Consider the following 19,321-nt stretch of genomic DNA (forward strand, 5'->3'; position numbering starts at 1 on the left):
AGTACAAGTGCTTCAGATCTGTGGGTTTCCGCATTTCTTGTTCTTAACGCTTGTGCCAAAACTAGAGCAAAAACTCTTAAGGGGTGATGTGGTAAGCACTTCATTGTTGTCGTCAAATTAAAGTCAGATTTAAGTATGTAATGTTAGTCGTCTGTAGGCCTCCCTTAGTTTGAATGTATAAACACTAGGCTGAGCGTAGCTGGCTGTGATTTTAGATTTGAAGCAGTGAATGGTGCTGTCCTTTAAGAAAAGGACTGCTTTTAAATGGATTATTACAAGGAGGAACCAAGGCACACAAACCTGCATGTATATAATATATATATGTACTTGCCTCAAGTACTAACTGACATGTCTAGTGCTGAATATTTGCAAAGAAATTTTATTCTGCTTATGTGCTCATGCTCTGAAAAATACTACTGAAGAGTTTGGTAGATTATTTTTTTTATACACTCAGCCATCAGTTGGTAAGAATCAGTTACAGAACTGTTGTCCAGACAGGACCGAAATGGGAAGGCAATGCAATTCTATTCTTTTCACAGTAGCGTGAGATGTGCCAACATCACAAAACACCGCTGTCGCTGGCGGCCTCCTTATCCTTTCAGCAGAACCCTTGCTTCCTTGCCTCACACTTCTGTTTACAGCCTGTCCACTCTGAGAGGAGTGCTGCTGCTGTTTCTTGGGTGGATCTTATCTCAGTGGTGGAAAAGGCCTACACCTTTGCCAGTGCTGAACTCGTTTCTATTTTTAAAGGCTGAGTGCTCCCTTTTTTCATTGAGATTTTCAGTGCCATATGATGTTCCAGACATTAATTTTCATTCTCATCAAGGTGATAAAATCTAAATAATAAGTTGCTGTGTAGGAAATATGGATGCACAACGATGCAAAATAAATGCCTTTGAATAAATTCTCTGTGTGTTTAACTGAGAACCAGGTGTTGGTGCTTAGCGAAGGACATCGCTGTGATGATCTTGGAGCAATGTGAAATGAATATCTTTGTTCTCTGAACAATGCAGTGTGTAGCTTGTGTGATGAAACTGATATCGCCAATGTTTGTGTGAGAAATGACATTTCTCTTCTGTCCTTTGCCCCTCTTCTAGTGACTTCCTAGTACCGGACTACTTAAACCAGGAACAAGAAGAGACCCTCGGGCAGTATGAGCTAGGGGAGCATGGCTTTGAAAGCAACTCTTCTGTCCAAATGCCTGTCATTTCACAGGTCTCGTCAACTCAGAATTGTGAAAGCCCTTTCCCCTTGGGGTCTCTGGGTGGGTTGGCAGAGAAGGAGGAAGATGTGCCAGAGCAGCCAAAGACTAACGCCACTGCTGAGGCAGCCGCAGGTGACGCTCCGAAACCGGAGCTGTCATCTATTCCTATTGAATAATTCATGGTTTGGTTTCATTTTTGTTCTTTGGAAAGTGCCTGTGTTTGGTCCTGTACATTTTAATTTAATTTTTTTAAACAAAAGTGGGGAGATTTTCCCTTTTTACTTTGTAAGCTACGCTTTAATCGGAAAACTGCAACAGATGTTACATTATTTTTCATGACTGAATGATGACTTCTGTGAAAATATTTAAGACTGAATGCAGAAAAAGATCTTGTCAGAACACCATGGAAGCTGTGATACACTTCTAAAGAAGAACAACTGATTCAGATTACTTGTAACTATTTCTTCTTCCACAGTTAGAGCAGCTCATTAAGTTTCTCTTCCTTCTGCAGACCCTCTGGTTAAGGGAAAGAAATCAGAGGAAACCTTTTTAAAATGACAAACAAAAGGATGCATTGGAAATAATTATTGAGCAGTTTTGACTAGTTTTGAGTGGATGCTTTAATCTTCTGCATTAAAAAAAAATACACTTTCTATCTCTGTGCCTGCTGTTTTTCAAAGCGCTTACTGTAACCCTTTTCTTGGAAACAGTAAGCATTTTTGAAACGAACAGCCACACACTTTTAAAAAACATGTCCCTTTTCATCTCAGATGAATCAGTTTTGACAAACCAAGTGATGTCATGCCAGGTATTCCTACTTCTTCTATTCCAGTCCTCTTAGAAACTGCTTGATCAAATAGCCTGTCCAGATTTGCCCATCTAAGGTTAGGCTGTCAGGAAAAGACTAATAGGTGTGTAATAAATTGAGGGTAATAGAAAAGTATATATCCGTGCAAGCCTGACAAATCTCTCATGACTGTATCTTTCTGTAGAAGGGGCACCACATGTGAAAAAGAAGGTTTTCCTAAGCTGAAATTCTTAAATCTTGGCCAGGTTGTTTGCAGTTCTCGTCACTTCTCCCGATCATATATACTGTAGTTTTACTAATCTCCAAAAGCTAGCTAGAGGGAGTTTACAGATGGGGAAAAAAATGAGCTCTTTTGTGCGTTATTGCACTTTTTTTTTGTTGTTTATACATATGCATGTATAGTTTCTGAGACTTTTATTAGTCTGTTTTGGACAAAACAAGCAATTTATTCTCTTTAGAGGCCAACTTTCTTACCCAACAGGGGGTTGTTTACAAAAAGCCTATATAGCAATGATGAATTGTTCCTGTTTCAAAACATTTTAAATCCTTGCCAACTTGGTTTATTAAAGGCCATTACTCCAGCTACGTACACAGCTCAAGTAGGCAATAAATTGAAAGATTTGCAATTTCATTTTTCCATATTTAGAAAAAGCAGCAAATTTAGGGTGTGGGATTTTCAGAGCAGTGAGTCTTGTTTTGTTGAGGCTGGTTGGGCTATAGTACTGCTTTGAAATCTAAATTAGGAAATACATGAGGAGGTTTGTGATTTTTCTTCTTGCTTCTGAAGTTAACTCCATGTTTGATGCCAGATGCCTGTCGCCTACAGATGACATGCTGAGCGAGTAGGTATTACTTGATCTTAGTATTCCAAAGGCATAATATACTCCCTTAGTTTTGAATCTTGGTTTGTTTTTGGTTTTTTTTTAATTGTTGTTTTCTATCCGGATTTGTTTTTCACAAACATGAGGGTGAAATAAAGCCAGTAGAGAAAGGTTACTCCTGAAGAAACAGAAGACACAAAAGGCTTATTATTTTGCAAGATCAATTTGTATTCTGTTAGCTTAGGCAGCTCTGATACTCTGTAGGTCTGAGTTGTTTCTACTAATAGCCAGCTTCTGTAAGGAAAAAAGTTTATTGCCCTTTGGAAAGAGCTTAAAGAGTTTCAGTGACTTTGACAATTTTTCTCTGCTGTATTTTAGGTAAAAAAACCACACATTTTAGTTAAATAGAGCAAAACCAGTTGGGATTTCAGTCGTTTCCAAGTTACTAGAGTGAAGTCTCTCTACCAAATCCAAAGGGTGCTTTAGAAACATGCTGCAAAGAAGTTCTCTGCTACAGTTCAGTCTTGTTGTCTACCTTTGTAAGTCATCTTAAAAGGGCTTGAAGAAGAAACTCTTTTTTTTTTTTTTTTGGGATGTTGTACTGTGAATTAGTCCAGTGTCTGTTGATGGGCTGAATTTAAATACCAGTTCTCTTCCACTTCTGATTTCTATAACTGAGAAGCCAGTGAGACAAGACAACGCCTTTTGCTGAGTTTTATCCTGAATTATAGGGCTATGACACTGAACTCAAATACATAATTTTATTTTTTTCTAATAAGCATTTCTTCACTTCTGCAGATATATGAGAATACTTTGTGATTCGTGTGGTAAGAAGTACTTCACGCAGAAACACATTTCCAGGCTGTACAGAGGGAATAATCAAAGGTGGTCAGATACAGATCTGACCATCTGTAATCTTCTGTTACAATCTGATGGTTTTCACCCATTAGATGTTTTGCTAAACAGTTTGTTGGTGAGGAGATGTGCAAATTCAGAATAGACCCATCTGGGTATTGGATTTTTAAGACTTAAAATTTTGTGTCGGAAGGCAAGCTGCTTTCTGAACACCAAAGAGAAGGGGGAAAAAAGTTAAAAAGACTTTGTCACTCAAATCTGTTCCTCCTTGAAAATAAATTAATATCATTAATTCATGGGTTACAAGGCAGGTCACGGGTTTCATTCTTCATTGCACTGTCATACACATTATCTTTTCAACCCCGTAATCTCTATGTAACATCTTAATTTAGTTCTCACTTTTCAATCTGATTCAATTGCAGGAACAGTAGAGTTCTTGGAGGATTTTATGTGTTTGTTGTAGGGTTGACTTTACTTGTTAATTTTCCTGGTTGTGATTGTTTCTTGTTAGTATCTTTTTTCTCCCTAGAAGTGAACACAGATTAAATACCATTTTACTTCTCCTCCCTAACTTGTTAGAAGTGTACAGATCTTTGAAATGCTGGTGTTCTTCACAGGAGAGATGTAAAAACATTGTTTTATAATATCCTATCTCTGTTGCTAATACACTTAGATTCCAAACTGAGCGAGATGGGTATCTAACTAAGCTAGAAGAAACTTACCTTAAAGTACACTTGGAATTAAACCTAAAGCGTAAATTTTTTTCAATACATTATCAGAGAGTTTTGAACTCTGGAGTGCATTTTTTTTTTCTTTTCCCCTCTCCCCCTAAAAACCCCATTATTTGGTATGCATTTATATTTCCGCTTGACAGGGATTTCAGGATCACAGAATAGTTGAGATTGGAAGGGATCTCTGGAGGCGATCTAGTTCAACCCCCATGCTCAAAGCGGAGTCGGCAAGAACAGGTTGCTCAGTCTGGTCAGGTTTTGAATATCTGCAAAGATGGAGATTCCCCAGCTTCTCTGGGAAGCCTGTTGCAGTGTTTGACCACCCTCACTGTAAAAAAAAGGTGATGTCTAGATGGGATTTCTTGTACTTCAGTTTGTGCCTAGTGAGAAAAGTCTGGCTCCAGCTTTTTTACACCCTTCTATCTGGTAGTTTTAACTTTGATAAGATCCCTCTAAGCCTTCTCTTCTCCTGGCAAAGCAGTCTGAGCTCTCAGCCTGTATGGTAGATGCTCCGGTCCCTTCATCATCTTCATGGCCCTTCTAGGTTGTTCAGAATTTCTTCCATATAGCTACACGTACAACCCGTTGCAGCAGTTTTTGCATTGACGCGTAGTCTCCAGATTCATTCAAGAAATTATTTGAGTATGTCTTGCTTTTGCATGTTCTTCTCCCATGTGGCACCAATCTTTGCACTCAGTGGAAGATCCTTTCCTCACCTGTTTATTTTGCAAGCAGAGTGCCTTCACTACCAGGGAGCTAGCGAGGTTCTGCCGTATGCCGGGGACCCGGATTCTCGGAGTCTGTGCAGAGCCTTTACTCCTTGCATATTGTGTAGACCAGTACGTTTGATGGGAACAATGGTGAAGGAAGGGATAGGTTTTTTCCTGACCTAACGTGGTGTTTTGGGAGAGAGGAAAAAAATTCAGAAGCTTTCTATTTCACGGCAAAGAGTGGAAGAAAAAGTAGTGATGTTTTAGCTGCACGGGAGATTTGGCCAAGTTGTAAGGGTTTATTTTGTTTTTTGATGCAGACCCGTAGCACAGCTCCCCTGGAAATCCATGGGGAGCCCTACACATTCAGCAAATTAAGCTCCCTGTCAGAACTGCTTGTCACTGTTCTTACACCACATTTTAAAAAAAAAAAAAAAGTGTTCCTGATGATTTGTCTGTCTCAGTACAGTTTGAGGTCAGTTGTCAGGCTCGCAGGTACTATGGTCACATCTCTCATACTGAGAGATTAGTAGACTAGGTTATTGAAAATGGTTCTGGGTTCACGTGTATCCTGAGTCTAAAAGGTGTGAATTTAAACTTTTTAAAAAAGTAATAGCTGCCAATGCAGTAAAATATATTTTATAAGACTATGATCCCTATATGTCCCTTACGGGATAAAATTTTATTGTTTTTAAGCTATAGTTTAAAGTTTTTATATGAGGGCTTCAGTCGCTTCTGGTTGCTGGCTTTCCCCTCCAGCCCCAGGATGTCGGAGCGCTGAGACTATTGCCGGTCTCTCTCTCGGAGACAAACCGTGAAGCATTTTATATGCAAATCAAACGGGAGCTTTGTGCACCCCGCAGGGACGGAGAAAACGCAGATGTAGGAGCACCTGTTGCTCCGAGATCCATTGCAACTTCCACACCATCAAAATATGGAAAATAGTTAATTTTCTTTCAGATTGATTACATTCGAGTTTTGCTTACGAGGTGAAACTCAGTTTTGGAGGGTTCTCATCTCCAAGTACGGACATAAGAAGTTTCATAGCATCTCGATGACAGATAAGAGGGTTCAAGGCCGGATGGTGCCTCAGCCACATCAGAGGTCCCTAGTAAATACAGTCAGTTCAAAGCGTACCATAAAAAAACAAATGTGATTTTTTTTTTTTTTTTTAAATGCAACAGTACTTACTGCTCTGGGTTTTTGTTAACTCAATGTGTGCTATCACAGTAATTCAGTGTCCCACAGGTCTCAACTACCAGTGTGGTTGCACTTAAAAAAAAAAAAAAAAATCCGAATCGGTTTCTGGTGCTGCCAGCCTGTGTGGCAACTGTACCTACAGTCTTCCTGAGGGTTGCTGAAGTCCCCAGAGGAGCGATTTTGTTTGACCATTCGTTTAGCTGATGCATGCTTTTGATATTCTGACTTCTAGCCCTGGCTACACAAAGTTCTTGGACAGCTTCTTTGCCCTGTTCCTGCAGTGCCTTCACTCGAGGTGCTGCCCTATGGTGAAATCCTGAAGAGGGAAAGAGTAAGCTGGAGGAAAAAAATGTGAATTAAATTATTGTTGGGCTTCTTTGTGCATTTTAGTACCAGTGAAAACCCCCTTAACTGTGCCAGTCTCCGGTCACCAGCCGTATATCCAGTCGTCATCTCATCCACAGTACAGCTTCTCTTGTTGATGCTGGCCACAGCTAGATTACTTGGCATGTTTATTGACTTAACAGAATTGTTTTTTGGTTTTCTTTTTGTTTTTTAATGTATACGATGTTTAAATACACTTCACATTTTATATAATACTATCTGGCTATTAGTATTTTTCAGGAACCATAGTTCTTGGTGGCTATATATATTTTTGTGACTTTTTTTGTAAACTAAGTGCCGTTTCAACGTTACAATCATTTTTAGAGTTCTTGTAATCAATGTGAATATCATGTTTTTTCAACTCTGTTCTGAGCCTGTAGTGTTTGCTTTGTGATCATATGTGTAATGTATATATTCTGTATAGTTACATTGTATTGAAATACTAGCTTGTTTGATATAAGAAAAGTATGTATTGGGTACCTTTTTGCTAGCCTGGTTGTTTAATCTTTAAAAAAAAATGTTCTAAAATACAAAAAAAAAAAAAAATTCTCCAAACTGGTCCCATTATAGGTCAAAATTAAGGGGGGAGAAAAACTAGTTTTGAGTGTCTTTGGATAGAAACATGAAGCTAAGATTTTTCATTAAAATATTAATGTTTTATGGAGTATATCTTTGCTTTGTGTCGTTATTTAACTAGACTGGAGTTTGTCTTACAGTACAAAAGGCAAGCTTTGACCTTGTGTAAGAAGGTGCGGTTCTGTTGCTAGAGCTACATTCTCTTATAACTTTTGCTTATAATTAGTCTCAAAATAGCTGAGCATGAGGAGAACTCACTGCTGCTGAACTCACTGCGGCTGAAGGTAGTTTAAAACAAAATAAGCTTTAATAAATGATTGGAGAAGTTACATGAGTAAGGAGTATTAAGAATAAAGTACACATTGCTGTTTCGTTTTCCATTGTATATTACATTTCCTTTTGTTAATGCCCTCTTTTAGGCTGTATTCTGCGAAAAGCAGTGGGGCTGTGTTTTGAGCGGGGTTTTATTGATGGAAAGCCAGCCAAGAGTGAGTCTAATCAAATTAGTCAAAGCAGAAGACGTTTAAAAAGGACAGTAGACAGAGTCACTGCTATCGCAGCTGCGAGCTTCAAAATAGTCATGAAACAGCCTAGAGTCATGGGACTTAAAACACACCTCTGCTGTTTCTGGCAAGCCTTTCAGTTAAATTAATTTGCCTCCTACAGATCCAGCTGTCTGACTGAGCCGGAATGCTGGCTGGATCCACACATAGCTAGGGCACAGGTAGGAAAATGAAAGTTTTGTAACTGCTTGGCTGGAATGATGGTAACTCTGCCCAGTAGCCTGTGTGAGTAACAAGCAGGCTGACACAATTAATACACCAGCAGTCAAATTGTGTTCAGCACCTGACACAGGAGTGAAAAAGAAAATGAAAAGGCATTCCGTGGTGCAGTGTAAGCAGCTACAAAGAACCTTGGGTGGCGGGGCTGTGAGAGTTTCTAAATTCCGAGTTCTTGTTTTCCTGAGGAACTTGTGTAGAGATAGTATTTTGTCTAAAGCATAATTGGGAGAGGGAACATGTCTGGTGAAGGCTTTGGAGAATGAAGTTTTAGACATAAAGGTTTTGACTCTCTGAAGACAGACAGACCCGGTTAGGAGTACGCAGTGATGCTTAGCAGAGCGTTACAGATCTAAAGCCTTATATGACTGTATATGAACATATACTCTCCTGAAGCCAAGGCGAGACTGCTAAAATGCTTGCCTTGGATGGATATCGAGGTCAGATCTGTGATCCAGCGGATTTTTCCCAAGCACAGCCACATGTGGTAGTATGAAACATCTTTTAGATGTCCTTAACAAAGCAAGTGTACACTACTGAAGTCTTTCTGTGGCTTCCTTGTAGCATTTAAGCATTTTATTCCTGACAGTAATGAAGTACTATTTCTTTTGCGCAGAGGAGAGCAGCTGAGATTGAACTCATAGCTACTGAGAATGTAGGAGAGGAGCGAAGAGAGTTCTCTCAGGGCTTACCGCACCATTCCTACATACGTGATATCCTGGTGAAAATGAAGCTGCTGAGGGAAACCTGACTCGGATTGTGCATCGAGCGCTTTTCACAAGCTGCTTGTGCTTGCTGCCTCTCCAGAGTACTGAGCGTGACTGTCATCACCATTCTTAGAGCAGAGATCGCGGTGAGACCGTGAGCGAGCAGAGCAGGGGTAAGTGCATACACATTAGAGCCTGGGTTACAGCTCAGAAACCTGTGGTTTTCAGTCATTCTGATTTTGGCATCTGTTAAAGACTTTTTTTCAAAGGAGATGTGCATTCTTGACTAGCAGATTTACACTTACGGATAGTAGCCCTGATTTTCTTATTTGCCTCTCCCAAATCCTTTAGAAACAGGCCACAGACACCCAGAGCGAAACCATGTGTTTGGAAAAACCACTCGAAAGGCTTGAATTAACTGCTTTTGGTCATGAGTTGTCTTTGTCTCAGTCACATGGTCTCCCACTGAAGATTAGAGAGCAACGCATGGGGCATCTATTTCTGTATCTCACTTGAACCTTGTCGTAGTTCAGCCCCGATCGGGACCAGACTACGCAGTCTCTCTCCCGCTCCCCCCACCCTCCGAGAGAACAGGGGGAGATGATATAAGAAAAACGGCTCAAGGTTTGAGATAAGGACGGGGAGAAATCCTTAAAGTTACCGTCACGGGCAAAACAGACTCGACCTGGGGAAAACTATTCATTTATTTTCTAAAACTAGCAGGAGAATGAGACAGGGAACAAGATAACCTCCCCCCACCCCTCCCTCTTCCCGGGCTTAACATTATCTCTACTACCTTCCCCTCCCGAGCGGCACGGGGGGGGGAAAAGGGAATGGGGGTCGCGGTCAGTTCATCACGCGTTGTTTTACGCCGCTGTATCATCGTCAGGGGAAGAACTCCTCGCATTCCTCCTCTGCTCCAGCGTGGGGTCCCTCCCACGGGCCACAGTCCTCCGTGAAACTGCTCCGGCGTGGGTCATCTCTTCCACGGGGTGCAGTCCCTTCAGAACAGCTGCCCCAGCGGGCCCTCCACGGGCCACAGCCTCCTTCAGGCATCCACCTGCTCTGGCGTGGGGTCCTCCACGGGCTGCAGGTGGATCTCTGCCCCTCCGTGGACCTCCATGGGCTGCAGGGGGACAACCTGCTCCACCATGGTCTTCACCACGAGTTGCAGAGGAATCTTGGCCAGGAGCCATATTACTCCTCCCCCTCCTTCTGAACTGACCTTGGCATCTGCAGCCGTTCCTCACAACAGGCTGGCAGACGCCTCTCAGGATCCTTTTTACATCTTATTCACTTCTCATCTCCTCTCCACTTCTTGCAACCAGGCCGGGCCGAGTTGGGCCCAGTCGGCTGCCCGGCGGGAGGCCAGAGGGTGAGGCCTGCAAGGCCCATGCGGCTCGCGCCTCCCCCTCTCTGCCCCCCGCTCAGCTGCTTCACATCTTCCCTCCTCTTTTTCCTGTTTTCCCCTACTTAAATACGTTATCGCAGAGGCGTTATCACGGGACATTCTGCTACCAATTGGCTCGGCCTTGGCCAGCAGCGGGTCCGCCCTAGGCCCGGCCGAGTCCACTGAACAAAGGGGAGCGACTTCTAGCAGTTTCCTACTGAAGCTACCACCTTAGGCCCCCCCTCACTAACAAAACCAAAACAAACCTTTACCTCTGGCTGCTGAAATTTCAACTTCTATTCAAATTTTGAAGTGAATGACCTAGATGTTTTGCTCAACTGCATGTTACTTTGTGTGGTTGTGCCACTGTCACTGGCTCTTAGACGCCTCCTCCCATTTCAAATACAAGTGGTTGGATTTATGTAGGAGTATCTTTGAGAATAAGTCTGCCACATCTGGCTAAACTGCATTCCCAGTCTTCACACACTTGCATAAAACTAGATGCTTAGCCCCTGTGTTTTGCAATACTCCCATCATTCAGAAGATAACAGTTTTTTCTCGCTAAGTACTGCTTGTTCCCCTGTACGTGCACACGCGCACTCGTGCACAATCTGTATGTGCTCATTCAGAAGGAATTTTTAACAACGGCCGTACAAAAACACCAATTGACCAACTCTTTCCTTGCTGCTTCCCTACAGAAACAGCCAGTATTACTGTGGGTTTTTTTCTTTGTTAATTCTCATCAGATGAAACAGGTTACTAGCTTAAACCTCCAGCAAGAACCTTGCTTCACTCTTCTGTTAGCCATCAGAAGCTTCTCTTGGGTTTGGAGTGAAAAGGACAAGCACGTTTTCCTGCCATCCTGTGCTCATCTCTAAACGTGTCCACAGGGAGGCAGGACTTACAGACAAGATATTAATTGTAGGGAAGCAGATACGTTCTGTGGTCTTGAGAAGGGTCTTACGGTGTGAGTGTCGATGAGTACTTCACCATATTTTTGGGTTTTTTTTCTCTGACATTTTCCAGACTATTTCTAAGAAAAAACTGTGTCAGCTACAAACAGATTGTTGTTAAATATGAAGCAGCATCAAATAAACATGGACAGTGTTCATTTAGGCCAGAACAAAGTACAGTCCTTAATTATTTGTACAGTCCTTAATTATTTGTTGGCTTAAGGTGTTTATGTCTGCAGCGCAGTATAGCTTTCAAACTACCATGTGCCCCAGGTAGCTGTCAGTATGCCCGTGGCATTCATGCCTCTAAAAAGACAGAAAAGCAATGGTAAAATGAATCATCTGAATTCTTTACAGGCAGGGGAGAAGTCTTCCAGGTGAGTACACTTCTGAGTCAAACGGGAATAACCAGGAGTGTTGGGAGAGGAGTAAGGAAACCACGATGTGTCTGTGGGCTGGTGGAGGTGGTGACTCCGTTCCAGGATCGTTGCAACAATGATCTGTGTAAGCGAAGAAAAGACATTTTGACCCATAGACAAGGAGAACTGATCCCTCGGGGTTTGAGGCTGTATCACTAAAGGGTAACAGTCCGCCAGCTTCGGAAGAGCAAGGTAAATTACAATCCCAGTCCCCTTAAACATTTAAAGAGTCTGCCTTTCCCAAAATGTGTTTACATCCCTTCTTAAGAGCTTACTCATTTTGTGAACTTTACTTCTGCCAGTTGCTTCTCTGACTCAGTAGAGAGTGTTTTATAGCCTGTGTATGAAATGGGGTGCACAGAACTGTTTTTGGAGAGTTTATGTGCATAAACAGGCCCTTACACTCTGTAAAACAAAACTGGACAGAAACGACACCAAAGCACAGGACTAATAGGCAACAGAGCTCAGAAAACCAAAACATCTCTCCAGGGTAGGACTTCATCTTCCCACAATTTAAACGAGAAAAATAACAAAAATCCTAACAAAACCTTTTATGTAACTTCAGCGTTGCAGTGATCAGTTTCAGCGTTGACGTGACAGCAATTATAAACAACAGTTATGCAACTGCCTCCTTGATTGAATTGAAATTAATATGGAGAAAGAAAGAGCCAAAGAAAAAGAAATGGCTTAGGGTTGACTCGTTATGTTTTAAATAAATTAAAAAAATGCCCAGGTCAGCCTCTTTTTCAAAAGTGAGCACAAGCCCAGGGTGAAAAATCTCCTTGAAGAACAGACAAAGTGAATTGCTCTTAAAAACTCTATTTGTTAGAGGCAGAATTTTGTTTCTCTTCTAAGGCTTACAGCTCTTTCTTTTTTATCTGAGATAGAGGTAATTCAATATTTTAATTTTGCTCAAGTTCCTTCAACTTTAAAACTCTTAAAAAAAAACTTTAGCACTTTGTATCGTTGGGCATAGTGACTCCGGTGTTACTGATTCACATCGTCTGAGGAGAAGCCCCACATACGCGTTTGTGCGTACCCGTTATTTCCTCCCCTCACCATCTGCCCGGCGTTGAGATGTTTTTGAGTGGAACTGAAGGCAACGTGGCAGCTGCATGTTGCACAGGCAGCATCCGGTATCTCGAAGAGGAATGCTTCGTTAGAGTGAGTACCGTTTGGTTGTCCTTCAGTTCACGTAAAGAAAACACGGGAGAATTCTTAGCCTAGCTGGCTGTGCTGGCAAAGCCTGAGTCCCACCTGTATTGCACAGGAGTTGTGCCCAACTCGTTTTCTGTGATCCACCGGATAGAGGCAGGATGCAATTCCTGTTCAGTGCCATTAATGGTTTTGCGCAGACATGAGCTAACCTCCAGGAATTAATTTGCCATTGTGAAGTAGGTGTATAAATCAACGCCAGGGTGGATCTGGAAGAAATGCTGTGGTTTTGTTGTTTCTCCAGAAGTTCTCCTGTTGATTCAGGGAATAACGCATCCAGGAAGAGATGAGATCCAGGAATGAAACGTGCTGTTTCTTTGCTCCTCCTCACCTTTCCCATCTTGAGTGGTAGGAGGCAGAGGAGCATTCCAGCTTGTTGCTTCCAGTGGGAAAGGAGGAAGCAGATTTCGGAGGCTCCCACACAAGATGGGTTTGCTACACATCCCACTGACATGCATGCTATTGTGAGTCATCCAGGGAATTTGCTACCCTGTATGCAACAGGTTCAGTGAGCAACGAGCCAAAGAAAACCTGCAGAATATAGCAGGCTCACTGTTCCTGCACGCATGCTCCGCTGTGATGAGCTTTTGTGCTGGATTCCCTGCCAGGTTTGCCTCAAGTAGGCATTGGACAGGCGGCTTCATCCCCAGTAGCCTTGTTATTGAGGAAAAAAAGCTGATCTTGAAGCTACCTGTCTTTCCTGGACCAGTAACTTAGCGTTGGGTATTACCCTTGGCGTGCTGTTGGGTGACATGAAGAGTGCGGTCTGTGCAGCCATCTCATTGTCCTTGCTTGCCTTTCCTGCTTTCCTCCTTCTGTCTGTTTCTGCGGATTCCAAAGGAACGAGGAAAAAGTGAAAGCTCGCATGGCCTTTGACATCTCTCCAAGCCAGAAATAAAGCACTGGGAGCTTAAATTTTATGTTTCGCTTAGCCTTCTCATCTGGAGACATGAAAAGAATTATAGGAGCTTGATCTATAGCGTGGCTAGGCAGCTGTGATGGGTGCTTTATTAAAGTCTGTAGCAATCAAGCTAACACAAACCAGAACCTTTCCCTGCAGCTTTATGTAACCCTTTAAAAAGTGATGGATGTTTTGCAGCAGGAGTGGGGGGAAATCAGTAGGTTAGGTCAAACTGCACAACGTGATAACCAGAACAATTAATAGTGCTTAATGTGAAATAGCAAGCTCTTGGCTCCTCAAATATTATATGGTTTATAATCCAGGACAGATTCCCTTTAACGCATGGCTCTCGTCAAAACAGCAGCTATGGAGCCCTCGTTACAATAAAGCTGCTCCATGGAGAAGATCCTTCTCACTGTCTTAAGTAGTTTTTTGCTACTGGTTTTGCCCCTCTCTGTCTCCGTGCTATAGGAGCAATGCAGCTTTGAGGGAGGGAACTGGATTCCTTTCTTTGGAGAACTGGCAGCTGAACTGTTCCCTGAGCTCTGATGGCAACAGTGCCTTTTCCCCATCAGTTGCCATTTGTGCAAATTCACTGCATCAGCTGCAGAGCGGTAACTGGGCACGATCTGGTTTTGTCTTTATTGCTAGCGATGGTGCCAGAAAGCCTGCAGCTTGAATTCCCATCTCAGAGTGGGTTTTGCAGGACCTGTGTTCTGAAAAAGCCTTTCTTTTGTTTGCTGTCCAACACAGAGGCTCTGAGCTGGATGTCGGGAGAGACAAAGAACCTAACAGCACAGAATGCAACTTGCTGGACATACCAGGGCACGTGTTCCTCTCCTTCAGCACCTTGGCTGTTTTGATCCCTTAAGATATTCAATTTTTTATCGAGAGTGTCAGGTTTGTCCTCTTTTCTCATTAAAGCTAACTTTATTCTTTAACTCCTGAAGGGAGACAGGTGGAGTGAAGAAACGGAGTTTTGGTTTTCTAAAAGTGTCTTGGAAAGAAAATTACTGGATTATTGTAATTATCCCCAAAGCGAGAATATAAAACCCACAAAACTGGAAACTAATTTTCACTGTAACTTTTGAATTTAGAAAGTAACTTTCATTCTGAGTTGGTGGTTCATTTTGAAAAGACAGACTTTTTTTTTTTTTTTGACAAAATACCTTTGTGATTTTGAAATTTCCTCCTGAAAATGTCTCCTTTTTTTTTTTTTTCTCCATGATATGTCTTGCTATTAAAGGTTTTCTTCCTGACTTAGAAGACGAGGTAAATTCAGACCATTACCATTTCTCACAAAGAGGACGCGGTTCCCTGCAGGACTCTGGCTTCGGCTTTTGGCAGCCTCGGGAAGCCAGCGCTCCCTCACTTGCATTCAAGTCGTGTTTGGTAGTTTGGCTTTGGAGCAGAGGAGGTTTGTCACGCATTTGAAGGCTAGAAAACAAACCCTTAATTCCCCTTCTGAAAACCAAAAGGAATTGTGCTGCAAGATAGCAGCCCGCTATAAAAGTGCAACGTTTTTGCAGCCCTCTTTCAGCCAAGCCATACGTAAGTCCATCGCCATAACCACGGAGCAAAATGCTTGCCCTTCCTCTTCTATTTATAGAAAACAAATATAATATCATTAAAGGAGGAGGGAGTCTGGGGTTAGTAAATTGCATTAGCATATTGGCAGAGTTTAGATTCCTGTCCTGGAAGAGTGTCCATAACGAAACAATCTGCTTAATTACCCCAAGGTCCAGCAGCCTTGAGTGAGAAAAAACAGATTTTGCGAAGTAAAACCAGTTCCGCTGTTACCTTTCCAGCCCACTGTCCTTAAACAAAGCAGTTACATCTCTACATAACCTTGTGGTGAATGAACTTCAAGTCTCTAAGCCAAGTCTGAATTTAGCCTGTGTTTTTTTATCTCCAGAGGTGTTTCATTAGCTCAATTATGAGTGACAGGTTCCACTATGTGCTGCTGACTGAAAAAACTCAGCCAACCTAAATCCCTCTCCAAAGAGAATCCAATTAACCTCTTACTCTCCCTTCCTTTAATCCCCCATGCCTCATGACTTGGTCACAGCCACACCTTTTAAAGAAGACCAAAGTAAACTACCTGAGGTAATGATGTGCTTGTGTTTGTACTTGAATTTTGGGTGCCGTTGGGCTTGGGTATGCGCTGTTCTTGTTCAAAAAGGAACAGCCTGTGTGTTTTGTGATGGTGTCCAGTGAGTTCTCTGTTGTACAACCCACCATTTGGGCATGGGTCTGGCCCTGGATTTGCCATACAGGCATTTTCTGTGCCTCACCGTCCCCATCTGTAAAATAGACGGGCAGTGATCCTCACTAACGTACAGCAAAGTTGTTGAACAGGTTGGATGCAGACCACCGTGTAACTTCAGAGACCACCCCGTTGTTGTGAACATGCTTGCTAATGACTGGGTTTGCTTGTAGGAACTTCAGATCCTGGTTAAGCCTTGTTTTGAAGGTGGTTACGGTGCCTGCTCGGGGCTGAGTTTTGCCCTAGATCCATTAATGTTTTGGCAGCAGTGCTGCCTTGCTGGTGTTCTCAAGACGGTTGGGTGCTGAAGTCATCGGTAAAGCACATAAACCATAAATGGTTGGATCCTAAATGGTTGGATCCACCCTAAATGGGTGGATCAGTGACCTACTTTAACATATGAGCCTTGCACAAGCCTGACCTTCTCCCCACGATCCACCCTGAGACCTCAGCAGCACAGGCCATTTCAAAGCATCCTCTGGTCATGTGTTGAAGCCTTACTAGCAAGGCGGCGAGTCCATCAGCTGAGGCCGGCAGCTGTGATTTGGAAACCCCGAGTGCTTGATTTGGCTACAGCCTTGCTTTGCAAATCCACACAAACATCTCATTTTCTCGATTTTTTTTTTTTTTTCCCATTGTAACTACAGTCCGTGTCCCGAAGAACTTGTCCTCCCTGTGAGTTACTGGTGGGATTATTAATGGAATTTTGTCTGCTTGCATGCTTAAATAGGCTTTCAATCTGGCCTGAGATTTAGGCTGCATTAGTTGTTGGGGTTTGTTTTGTTAGCAGACAGTTGTTTTTTAATATAGTTCTGCTTGCATCTTACAAGCATTTTCCTCTGAACGTGACTACGACAAATAAGCAGGAAAACTCAGAGTGAGTGGGACAAATGTGCTGCTGAGGACGAAGCAGCCCTGGGCCCTGATCAGAACAGGTTACAGCAGAGGTATCTGATTGCACCCCTAAACTGAGGAATATGGTAAAAAACATAGAGAAAAACTCAGTCTCTTCCAATAAAGATGCTCTGTGCATTTTGTGGGTCTTGGATCAGCATGGTCCAACTCTGTGTTCCAGCCAAACCGAGTTTTGGACGTGTTGCTACGAACAGCACCATAAAATTTCATCTCTCGGTTGCGTTTCACTTTTTATTCCTCTAAGTTTGAATAGCCTGAGAAACGTCTTTGCTAAAAACCGTATTACTGCCCAGAAAGAGTTAGCGTGTTGTGTGGGATCGGCTAGAAAAACACGCGTCTGGCTTAGGAAGGCTGGCAGGCTCTGGATGGGAGCTGGGATGAGTGCCGACGTGGTGGTGTTTTGGCGGGGCAGCACGGGCTGATCGTCCGGACCGGTGCCTGCCTGGATTTCTAAACCTGCGTGCGTTTGTGCAGCTCGCCGAGTGATAAACTGGGATGGGTGCCCTGTGACGTGGGAAGGCTGCGATGAGGCTCTGCTTTCCTGCAAAGTCAATACGCAGAACTAGTCTGGTCAGGTTTTCCTCAGACAATTATCTATTTCTTCTCTTCATATAACATCTCTCTCAATCCTTTTTTGGCTTTTCTGCTTTTAATTCCCCTTTCCTCCCCTAAGCTGAGCATCCATCCTCCCTGTCTCTTTCTATCCGTTCTCGCCAGTGGTCCCAGTGACCTTCAGTCAAAGCGCGCGCCGCCCCGCTTCCCTCATCACGGCCGACGGCAGCCTTCTCCTCCCTTCGCCGCGCCCCCAGGGCAGCTCGGGACTGCTGGCCGCTAACTGAGCTTAGGCAGTTCCTCCGCTCTGGGCCCAGCTGGTGGGTTTTACGTAGCAATGGGCCCCGTCCCAACCCTGACCTCAGCCTGCCTGGAGGTGCTTTCCCCACCTGAACCAGGCTGAGGTGGTCACGGGTGAACCCAGGTGCTTTGGGCTGTTCGAAATCCGCGTGGCATTTCTGTGGCTTTAGCAAATTTCTTCATTTCGTGCTCTCGGTTCTCGGAGTTGTTTTCTTTCTGCCTACCCACTTAAGAGGTCAAGTGCTTCCACAGGGAGGTTAGCCTGTAGTTTTCCATGCACCCAGACTGCTCCGCGCACGAGTGAATTTGTTCTCTGATAGTACAGCTGAGCAGGCAAAACCACAAGTAAATCAGACTGGGGTTTTTTTCCTACTTTTAATAACAGTTTACTATTCTGTAAGTGCATGTAAAGCACATGCCCTATTCCCCCAGCCAAGGAGCCTGACAGCTTGTCAGCAAGAACTACCATAGGTCGAGTGAGTGATTTATACAAGTAAAAGCACACGTGCCAAGACCTGGCAGCAGCTTGCTCCTTCTTTTTTTCTGTTTTTTTTGGGGGGGTTTTTTGGTTTTTTTTTTTTTTGTAATGACTTGGCAACCCTGTCTCTTCTCCTTCGTCCAAACTTTTGCCTTTTATAGTCTTTGAATAACACCTTTTTTTTTTTTTTAACGTATGTACAGTTTCCCCTCCCTTCTCTTTCAGCCGTTCGCTCTCCTTATCTGAATTGGCCATGGGACAGGAGATCTTGGCTTCACAACAAGCAGTTCTTGACTGAGTGCACACGAACTCATGTTTTCGTGGATGGGAAGGGGTGCATCAAGGGCTTCATAACGCTTTCTTACCTGTGCTCTGAAATTCCCATGCTCACGCTTGTGCTAAAATTCACTTCCTTTGTAGAAGTGTATGCACATCCTAAGCTCACACCGGTGCAATCAAGCGTTTATTAACACCGATTCTCGTGTTCTCCGTGTGGAACATCCCATTTACAGAATTACACAAATTTGTCTGCGTATCCAAGTGGGAATTCTTATACACATGCACACACAAACAAGGATAAACCATCCTGTGTAATTATACAGCCTCCAACGTAGATTCAGACTTGATGACGGTTTATTGATTTGCTCTTTCTCACTGAAGCTGCTGTTCGGTTACAGGCTCATGGACAGCTGCGCGGCCACGCTGTTTCTCAGACATGAGCATTCTCAGGCACAGACGGTCTCTCGCACATCAGCTTATAGATTTATGATTTGTTGTGGGAGCAGAAAACAGCTGCTGCAGGCTAATCGAATACAGCAGAAGATTTAATGCAAAATATTGAAAAACACTGTCTGGTAGGAGGGTGGAATCCTTAAAAACATGCTGGTCTCATGGCTCTGGGCCAGTGGAAGAAGATTTGCACCTGGCCATCAGCAACGGGTCTGGAGGAGGCTGCTTCACCCTCAGAGGGCTGTCGGACGCACGGGCTAAAATTCACAGCAGGTTTGGCCCTGCAATTAAGCTACATGGGTCTGAGGTTGTGGTTTTTCAGGGGCACGGAAGCAGAGCTGCTTCGCGTGGACTGGTAGGGAAGAAGAGGAGTCCCAACTGGAGCATGAGGTTTGCAGAGCAGGTTGAAGTTCTCACTGCTGGCTCAC

At 43.3% G+C, this 19,321-nt stretch overlaps 1 protein-coding gene across 18 annotated transcripts in view; it reads left to right on the forward strand.

The window, feature by feature from the left end:
• Positions 1 to 19,321, forward strand: part of ZBTB44 (zinc finger and BTB domain containing 44) — a 70,899-nt gene that overhangs the window by 34,600 nt on the left and 16,978 nt on the right. For 3 of the 18 annotated variants that reach the window (XM_086766400.1, XM_086766401.1, XM_086766402.1), the window contains exon 6: positions 1,098 to 7,380. The exons of 10 other annotated variants lie outside the window; for them this stretch is intronic. In XM_086766400.1, coding sequence (XP_086622526.1) covers positions 1,098 to 1,380 — 283 coding nt within the window. In that variant the 3' untranslated portion in view covers positions 1,381 to 7,380. Of the gene's footprint in view, positions 1 to 1,097; positions 7,381 to 8,684; positions 8,949 to 11,475; positions 11,513 to 14,406; positions 14,545 to 19,321 lie in introns of those variants that run through there. 5 more of the 18 variants (XR_015261075.1, XR_015261071.1, XR_015261073.1 and 2 more) reach the window with 3 other exon arrangements.

Source organism: Chlamydotis macqueenii, chromosome 24 (assembly GCF_036417535.1).
Source record: "Chlamydotis macqueenii isolate bChlMac1 chromosome 24, bChlMac1.mat, whole genome shotgun sequence".
Lineage (NCBI taxonomy): Eukaryota > Metazoa > Chordata > Aves > Otidiformes > Otididae > Chlamydotis > Chlamydotis macqueenii.